The sequence below is a fragment of the Pollicipes pollicipes genome, unplaced genomic scaffold, assembly GCF_011947565.3.
Source record: "Pollicipes pollicipes isolate AB1234 unplaced genomic scaffold, Ppol_2.1 Scaffold_7261;HRSCAF=8764_pilon_pilon_pilon, whole genome shotgun sequence".
Taxonomy (NCBI): Eukaryota; Metazoa; Arthropoda; class Thecostraca; order Pollicipedomorpha; family Pollicipedidae; genus Pollicipes; species Pollicipes pollicipes.
In genome coordinates this window covers 23,820,006-23,829,598 of record NW_023597054.1, presented here as the reverse complement: position 1 = coordinate 23,829,598, position 9,593 = coordinate 23,820,006, and the positions used below count along the sequence as shown (strand labels likewise).

Genomic DNA, 9,593 nt, shown 5'->3' with positions numbered 1-9,593 from the left:
CGTGTCTCTAGCTCTTAGTATCTAAGATCTCAGGGGGCTTAAATTGACCGCTCGAATCGAGCGATGGGTATTCAACCGGCCACCCGGGCGCATGTTAACCCATGTGAGCGTCGGTCAGAGCTGGTCCTGCATGAGAACAGCGTGGGCAGGAGCGGCACAACTGAGGTGAACGGACCTTTGCCGCACACCCTCACACATGCAGTGTAACATTGTCGCAACATTTGCCACGCTTGCGTCTGGTACCAACCTGGACACAAGCCAGGCTTTCATGACACGAGACGCCACAGGTTCGCTCGCGACTACACGTTTACTTCCAAACAGCACACACGGAACGTTGATTCGATGGTTCATTTATTGGACTCTCCTTCGCACTGTCTCGGGTGGGCTGATGTTAAAACAGTGTCTCCTCCGGAGGAATTCTTCGTCCAATCGGCTTCAATCACGTATGCTTCAAGTGGGACGACCAAGGACGCTACCATTTGTACCGCCGCACGGTCAGAGCGTTTACAAGCAGTATCTCCGGTAACCGAAACCGCTGACACATGACCTATCGGGTATAAAAAATACTGCCGCAAACGGCGTCACAATGAAATGCGGTTTCATCGAAGTCGGCAACGCACTTGCCCCCGCAGTCTTTTCGCCGTAACAATCGAGAGAAAATAGGTCCTACCAAACCGCCGTCGGTGGACGACGTGTCCGACGAACCCTCCCAGGCGCCGCACCAACGCGAGGCGCCGCACGGAGGCCATTATGTACAACGCACATGAGAAATGGCATCATGTAAACTGTCCAGTATAGGTGCTAACAAATTCGTTCCGAGTTACATTTCACTTGGTTACACAAGGCGCACGGGCCGTCACCGAGTCTATACCGAGCGATCACGCAGTCCACGACAGAGCTAGCAGGCGGCCGCCCCTCATTTCTTCTTGTTTTTATTGTTTCCCTGAAAGCCCCCGCGAGGCGGCGTCACCGGGCGTCCAGAGTTCATGCCACCGTAGATCTTTTTCCGGTCGATGGGCTGCAAAACGCCAAAACGCATGCGTCATTCACCGAGCCCCGGAGATGGAAACACGTGCCACACGCATACACCACACGCACACACACACACACACACACAGACTCACACATACACAAAAGGACACCCGTTGACACGCAACAGCACAGAATGAGAGGCTGTCGACGGACACAGAAATAACCCTGAAAAAGAACCCATGACAACAGGGAATGAAAGTTGGCATGCTCTAAGACCGGTTTGGGTTTGTGGTGTGTATGCGGCCTTTACAACGTAGGGTTCTTACGCACTGACCTACCTCAATTGTTCGGAAGCATCCAATCTTCAAGGACACCATGACGGGAAGGCATGAGACGTGACACCGCATATAGCTCAAGACCAATGTCTGCATCAATGACTGCCCTTTCACAGAGCAAAACACAGCTACTTGCTAACTGTAACCAATGCTTCCTCGCTGCTATGAATGACTGAATTTCTCTACTTGGCACATTTTCTCGGCTGCCCTTGACACTACCGCCGCATTTGTCTTTGCTGTCGTATCGGAATATCACTTGCTCCTACCGATGTGTCCTTCCTCACTGCTACTTTTGGCCGTTTTTCTTCTGTCCTTGGCACCGGTCTCAGACTTGTCCTCGTTGGTAACGCCGACCACCTTGCTTTCGCTGTCGATGACAGGCTTAGCCTTGGCTCCACCAGTCATCTTCCGTCCGATGCAGTCGCCTGCTCTGCCGCTGCTGCTGCCCACCGACTCTTCCTCTATGACACCGCTGACTGCCTCGGTCTCGCCACTGTCCGCTGGCCCGACCTCAGCGCCAGCCGACGCCTGCTGCGTGTGCCCCTCCCCCATGCCTTCGTCGATCTTTTCGTCCAGTATCGGCAACACAACCGCCAGCACCAGCTCGTACCACATCTTTTCGATCATAGGCACCGGCAGCTGACCCCCAGCCAGAAAGAAGTCTTGTCGGAAGACCTGGTTGACGAACACAGTCCAGGTAAAGTTGGCACTGTCCACGCAATTCTTGGCGTTGGTCTCGTCAATCAGCATGTTGACCTGTTTGGCATATTTGACCACGTCACCGCGACTCACCCGGGGAGGCACACGGGCGATCGAAACGCGACTGTTTCGGGAATGGTTCTTGACGCGCGCGCTCAGACTCTGCAGCGTCCTTCGGATGACGTCGAAAGACCGGCTCATATCGCCCGTCTTGTTTTGGTATACGCCATCACCGCCGCCGCAGATGAGAAGGAACACGGGCTTTCGGCTCCTGGAAAGTTCGACGTTTGCCACATCCACCAACTCCCGAAGACTTCGTTTGGGTAAACAGTAGAATCTTATCCTATGGTCGAACTTGTCGTGCAGATGCAAGTTTCGCATGGTTTCGTCAGCTATGACGACAACTCTGGAGACGTTTGGAGCTTCTTCGCCCTCATAAAACATTTCACGGCATTTGGTACTTCTGGATTTTGGTGGCGTTTGCATGGGTATGTCGGTAAAGGTATCAGTATGCATCTGTCGCATCACCTTAATCTGTTTCCTTCTAGTCAACATTTTTCGCTTCTGTGACGCGTCTTGTTCCATGGGGTTGTCTGCAATGTCTTCGTGTGGCAGGTATGTATTGTCGCATTCTGCTTCATCTATGCTGTCATCACTAGGCACATCTTCCGAAACCTGAACCACATTTTCTTCGTCGGAAGCTGCAACTTCGTCAACAACCTTGAAATCGGGCAGCGGGTCGTCGGCCTCACTCTTGCTCCAGTGGTATTTGTCTGTCCTGATCGTGCCGTCCCACCGCTGGCGGCGCTGCCGGTCATCTCGGTGCGCGGACCTGTCGCGTGTCGGCAGCGGCTGGTCGTACCGGTGGCGGTCCAGGTGCGTCCTCTCCGGGCTGTCGCAGTCGGACCGCACCCTCTCCAAGCCGTCACGGTCGGACCGCACCCTCTCCAAGCCGTCACGGTCGGGACGCACCCTCTCCACGCCGTCGCGGTCGGACCACATCCTCTCCAGGCCGTCGCGGTCGGGCCGCACCCTCTCCAATCCGTCGCGGTCGGGCCGCGTCCTCCCGAGGCCGTCCCTGCCGCCACACCGTCCAACCTCGTCCCGGTGGCGTTGCCGGTGCGTCGGGCTGTGACGGGAATGCGGGCTGGTGGTGTTCTCCAGCGACCGGGGGCGCGCGCGCGGGCCCGCGCCGCCTGTAAGATCCAGCAGGCGATTTGCGAGCCCTTTATGCACGTCGTCGTGCGGCCTTCGAGGCCTCGGCGACTTGTCACGAGGCCGCAACGATCGACTTTCAAGGGACCTCTCTCTGTCTCTGGATCTTCTTTGAGAGGAGTGGGGTCGGCCCTCTCTTTCTCTTGGTTTCCTGTGAGGCGAGTGACTGGAGCTAAACTTGTCTCTGGATCTGACACGAGCTGAGTGGACGTTCTCTCTGTCCCTTGATCTTCCACGCGAAGCGCTATGACAATCCCCTCTCTCCCTCGTACTTCTATGAGGTGACAGCAATCTCCTCGATTTGATTTCGCCCGAAAACCCATGCGGGCTCCTGCTGCGCTTCACTCCTCGTTCCTCTCCAAATCTGCGCTGTTGGGAAGCTCTAGAGCTCCTCGCGCCACTCTCGTCACCTCTCGCGGTTGCGCTGGCGCTTTGGTGATGCGCCATTTCCACATGTCTCTCTTCACTCGTTTTTCGGATAGACACATCTCGTTCAGGGCCCGCGGGATCGACCAAATCATCTAGGTCAAGAGGGTGAACAATGTGGGTAGGCGACGCCCCCATGTCCACCCCGTCCCCGCCTGGAGACGCCCCTGTGAGAGACTGCAGCTCGTGCTCCACGCGAGGAGGCGACGGCCGCTCCTCTTCATCATCCCAATCATTGGTGGCGGACCTGCTGACTACTAAGCCAAACCGCTGATCCATCACCACCTGTCGGCTGCGGGCCGCCGACGAACTGTCCACCACCGAAACCGTCTTCACCTCACTGCCCGGCGCGTCCAGCAGCTCGTGGAACTGTTCACGCACGGATATGTTCGAGACAACTCTTCGCTCCTCATCTTCAGAGTCTTCCCAGCTGTCGGTAACGGCCGCAGCGCCTGGTCTCACTTCTTTGTACGGCAAGGCTTGTTTACTGCGCTCTTTAAAAATGTCCAGCATTTGCTCCACGGAATCTTGTCGTGTGACTTCTCGAGCAGCCTCCTCAGGAGACCGGGTGGAGTGACCACGGAAATACGGCCGGCTCTCGGGGCTCTCGGCCGCCCGATCACGGGGGTGCGGCTCTAGCAGCTCCAGCATCGCCTCGTCCTGCCCTCGCCGCAGGCCGTCGGTGGTGGCACGAGCAGGTTCGCCGTCCTCAAAGTCCCCCGAGAGTACCCGAGCCTTGGCCGGGGGATCGGCGTTCCAGAGGCCGCCGCGGCCGCCCTCCCGTGGGGCCTCGCCGTCGCCCTGGAGCGTGCTCTCGCCCAAGATGGCGGACAGTTCACGACTGAACTTGTCCACTTCCTCCAGCACGTCGATCTGGTGCTTCCCCGTCCGAGCAGCGCCGCTCAAGTTCGACGAGCTGTCCGCCTTGATCTCCGGTGGACTCTGAAGGTCTTCGCCACGCGTGGTGGGCGCTTCAGGCTGGCCAGTCTGCAGCAGGGCGTCTTTTCTCGGAGGGAACTCGTAAATTTCTCCATTCGGCTGCAGAAAGTAAAACCCCATTTAGTTTTTGTTCCGGATAGGATGTTTTTCGACTGTACAGAGGATCTGGAGTATCAACGGTGGCCATGGGTGTCACGTTAGGAAAAACGATAGCTGAGGGTTTAAATGGCTGCAGATATATTTCCCTTGCCATATTTGTACCAGCCAATCTGATTTTCTTGGTGCAAGCTTTGCTGCGTGTACGCGTAGTTTTACGAATGCCGCACGTAATATGCCCCACGGCCCGTGGCAGTCGCCCTGGTGACGCCGAGGAGCGGTCTGAACCAAGACGTCCCACACGCGACTCCTGATCGTTCACGAGAGAGTCGCGGTAATATTCTCGACCAATGGCTGGCGTGCTCGATCACTTCCAGACAAAAAATAATGGGAAGGGATTGGGCTGTCACTTTTTATCCCAGCAGGGCACCATAATTTTAATGTCACTATAAACCCTGAACGGTCCAAGTATTGACACTTTTGCACCTTGTCACTGGCCACCTCATCAGCCAATTCGATCTGTTGGTCAAACTGACCATAATATAGCATACCAATTAATAAGTCATTATATAGCATAACCATGGAGTAAAACATGCCAGAATAGAAGCACCCCATGACGGTGCTCGTCTCCCATTGAGGCCCCGTCAAGGCCACGAATGTGCAACTGTTGCCAAGCAGACAACTTTTCTTTCAGCATGAAAGACAGCGCGTCCAAGCTTCCTGTATACCAACACACGATTTCCTGCTATGTCCAATCCTTTAAGTGGTGCAAATATATTTTTTTGTAATGGATTTAAAGTTACACGCAATACGTCATTTCATGACAGATACATCACTTCCTAGCAGCATTTCATGCTGTAAAAGGAAGTGGTGCACGTGGTCGCGAATCTTTTCATGGAGCGCCGGCGACTACAGCGGCCATAGTATCACCTGCAGGCCATGGCGAAGCCAGCAGTTGGGCCTCCACCACTTCCACGTGAAAGTAGGTTGAAATGACTACGCATTCAACTTCATGAAGCGAATACGCAGCGTAATATAATTATGCCTGTGCTGAAACAACTATCCTCTGTTTTTGCAAACAACGAATGCAGCTGTGCCCTTATTAACCGGTGGGCTTGGAAAACATTCGCTGCACGTTACGTACCGGGCGCGAAACAACAAAAACGAAGCGCAAAGCAACAAAAAAAGTTCGTCACACCGCGTAGCGGTCAGGTTGCCGCCGTTACACTTCCTAACCGAAACACCGCGATGTTAACTGCTGCGGACTTTTTTTCCGGGAATATATTTATGTAGCTAGGATTGCTAACTTAGCCTCGTTGCTGCTCGTGCAACTGGATCGCTTCTCAGACTTCCACGTGGCGGCCGTTGCCATCTGTGTAATATTTGAGATGTGGACATGACGGGGCCTGCCTCAGATGGTCTCGTACCCAACGAGTCATATTGTCGCGCATACGGCACTATGGCCGAATGCCACACATTCCGGTTTGCGGCAGAGTCAACATTTGCCATGCAGGAGCATAACGTTTGTAATGTGAGTGTACGGTAAATGAATTATCTGATCTACGAAAGCTTTTTTATAAAGTTAATGTATTTTTTCGATGGATTGTATGCGAGGTATGTATGCATTTCATGTATGCAATGTATGTTTTATACTGTATGCATGTATCTCTATGCAACGTATTGTGTTGTAGTTTATCTTTCAATATTTTTTTTGTTTTCTTAATGTATGTTTTATTGCATCCAGTTTCGTGAGAAAAAACAGGCACTGGTGGCACGGAAAGAAATAAACCGACAAGACTAGTTCAAAGTTCTTATGCTGAATTAACGACCTTTCTACATAGTACGAGGTACTAATTGCACGACGTCGTAATGCTGAACAACAATCGTATTGACCGGCAACGTAATAATCATTTAGCACCACAACGTCGTATCACGACGTCGCAATGCCGGAACAACAATCGTATTGACCGGCAACGTAATAATCATTTAGCACCACAACGTCGTAAAACTAGTACCTCTTGGTATCTGAGGGTCGTGGACTCAACACAAGAACTTTGAACTCATGCCAAAAAACCACGAGGTTACGGTCTTTCTGTATCAAGGATAAGGACAAGTTGTTTTAACATCTTTACGCAAGTTGGACAAGCTTAAAAGATCAGAATTAAGATACTGATAGATATCTTCCATGACACTGAGAGGACTACACAAACTTCGGTTCGCGTTTTTCTTCGCCCAGTTGTGCGCCGTATCCACATTTTATCCGTTGCACTGTTTCAGATGTCACGACGGTAGTTGAGAAATGGGAGAACAGAAGAGATCGTGACCACTCAAAAATGTCATTCAGCAGCGGAAAATCAGATTGGCTATACACCAGTGGACGGAGTGGTTACAAGCTCAGCCACCGGTGCATGTTGGCACATTAGACACACGAACAGAATGGATAGCTACCTGGCTGGTCGGCCTAAGAACAACAGAGCATGCCAAAGCATCCAGAGCACGGAGATCTAGTCCATCACACTCTACACATCCCTGTCGCGGGAAGACTGGAGCTGCAGTCTCGAGTCTGGCACGTCATCGTCCTCCGCGAAATGCATTGGAAAAGTAGTAGTTCAAAGCAAGAACAGAAAAACGACTGGAAGGTAGCAAAGGGTCAGGGTAGCGACATCACGGAGAGGAGCCACTTTCTGTGTGGAGCTGGCCGTAAGCTGGTCACATGTATAAGCAGCCGCCTTGTAATGTCATTTGGAAAGTGAGTCGATCGTAGTCCTCCTAGATACCAGGCGATCCAGCGCAGCCAAAAAAGTTATCGTCATCATAGCAAACCACTACTTGATTATACCAATTCCATTGGAGGCAAGAAACTAGGCCTAGAATGAATACCTTTTACATCGATCATGAATGAAATTGTTTGAATGAATAAATGATTTCGAAAGTAAGGTAACAAGCCCACCAAAACATCCAGGAACACCATTAAGCGCGAGCAACAAAATTGCGAACAGTGAATTCAGTTACCTTTCATGCCCCTCGTCCTCCCCCCTTCTCCCCCCCCCCCCCCACCCCGATCCAACTGTATCTCCAGTATGCCCAAGGTGGGCTAAACGCGTGACACAAACAGACGCGCAGTTGATCACTTACGTGCAGAACGAGCATAGCATACCATCGTCGCGAGCCCTTTTAAAAATGCCGGCGACTACGGAGATGTCTACTTTTTGGGTCCATATCGAAACCCAGATTCGAACCCGCACCGCAAGCAGGAAGCTCAATATGTTAATCACTAGAACCTCCCGCCCCCATTCCTCGGCCGGTGAGGAAGGTGGAGCGGTTCGACGCTTCCAAATTAAAACCTGTGTTAATGGCGACAGCAGCGAAGGAAATATGAAATGACACAAAACTGATGCAAGCACATGCACACACACCGATAACCACACTTGGTATCTTTTGCCCGATGCTGGATCAGCTTGGACCGCCTTTCCCCTCAGTGATCCTGTTTCAGTGCTGAGATCCCGGCTTATTTAAGACAGGACCACGAGACGCAGAGAGAATACGAGCTCTAACGGACCGGCCGACAACTTGACGGCAGCGGTCGGCGGCCCTCTGCCGCCCGCTCTTGCTCAGAATGTCGCTTCTGGCCAGCGCTCCCTGCGGCCCGCAGCCAGCCTGCCCGGGCCGGCCGGCCGGCCCGCACTCGCACCCGCCCGCGGGGCTGACCGCCAGCGCCGCCCGGCCCCGGCCGCCAACTGTCGCAACTGAGGCCGCCAGCCAGCCACATCAGTTGCCGAATCACAACTCGAAGGCATACCACAACTTGCGCAGCTCAACAGCGAGCGCTCAGTTCACCTTCCGCCTCTCCGTCATCCCGCAAATATCCTCCCCCATCCCTAATTACCCGCATGCGCAAGCATAACAAAACCCAGCTAAGCACATGTGCAGCCGCCAACGGCCCTTAGCTCCTTAGATTGCCCGACGCCTCCTAGAGCTTGTAGATGTATAGCGGCAGCCTAAGAGCGCGGCGGGTGAGCTCGATGTCAATAGTCCGCAGTCGCATGCTCCACTCGCCACATGCAAACATCCTCGAAGTAGACAGGACAAATCTACTAGAGGAAGGCAGGAGTGAGCGTTCAAGCCAGATGGTTGACAGCCAGCTAACAAGCAGCGAGAGGCTCAAAACGTGCGTGTTCCAGCCCCTACTGTTACTTGCGACACATAATGTCAGTGCTCTTTCATTCAGCAGAATCCAAGCAGCGCACTTGAACTCGGGACTAAATGCACACTTCGTGACCACACAGACACTCTGTGCGAGTTTTGGCTGTGCTTTCGTGGACACGAGCGGCGCGCAAAGAACCACACGCGCGCACACCCGCCACACACATACACACAGGACGTGTGAGCACGCTTAGCGTCGGTGTCATCGCCGGTGCGGCCAAACCAGGCGCTGGCGGCGGTGGGCGGCGTCGCGCGCGTCTCCACCCACCTTGAGGATCTGGAAGGAGCACATGAGCGTCTCGTCCACAGACATCAGAGCGCCGGCGTTGTCGAACTCGCCGCAGTAGTTAGGCGCCGAGAACAGCGTCACCAGCTGCCGCTTGGCGAAGAACTCGTAGCCGTCCTCCACCACCTGCGCACAGGGCGGGGGCCACAGTCGAGTGCACGCGGTCCACTTCTCACTGAAGCAGGACGACCAGTCTTGTCGGCGCCGTCCTCGGGCGGGCAGAGCGACCCTCTGAGACCAGAAGACACCGCGCCCAACCCGACCTGCCCACTTTCGGCTTTGCGTCACGAGGAACGGCTGACGTCAAGTGTACGCTCGCAGCCGCTGTCAAGCGTCATGCGCCATGTCCGGCGGCAGTCTCTATAGAGACTACATGTTAACATACAACAGCTGACGTACGTTACTACTGTCGCAGCCACGCC

The 9,593-nt window shown here is 53.9% G+C and overlaps 1 protein-coding gene across 2 annotated transcripts; it reads right to left on the bottom strand.

The window, feature by feature from the left end:
* Positions 1-333: 333 nt before the first annotated feature.
* On the bottom strand, positions 334-9,294 carry LOC119111999 (uncharacterized). 2 transcript variants are annotated; one of them, XR_005095655.1, is made up of 2 exons: positions 9,154-9,294; positions 334-1,018 (listed from the first exon to the last, which is right to left on the bottom strand). XR_005095655.1 is itself a non-coding variant. In XM_037235927.1 (2 exons), exon 1 carries the CDS (start codon positions 4,704-4,706, stop codon positions 1,560-1,562), a length of 3,147 nt encoding a protein of 1,048 aa, XP_037091822.1. In that variant the 5' UTR covers positions 4,707-5,226; the 3' UTR covers positions 334-1,018; positions 1,311-1,559. The 2 variants fall into 2 exon arrangements, 1 of the variants encoding a protein (XP_037091822.1); XM_037235927.1 differs by lacking the exon at positions 9,154-9,294 and adding an exon at positions 1,311-5,226.
* Between the last annotated feature and the right edge of the window lie 299 nt (positions 9,295-9,593).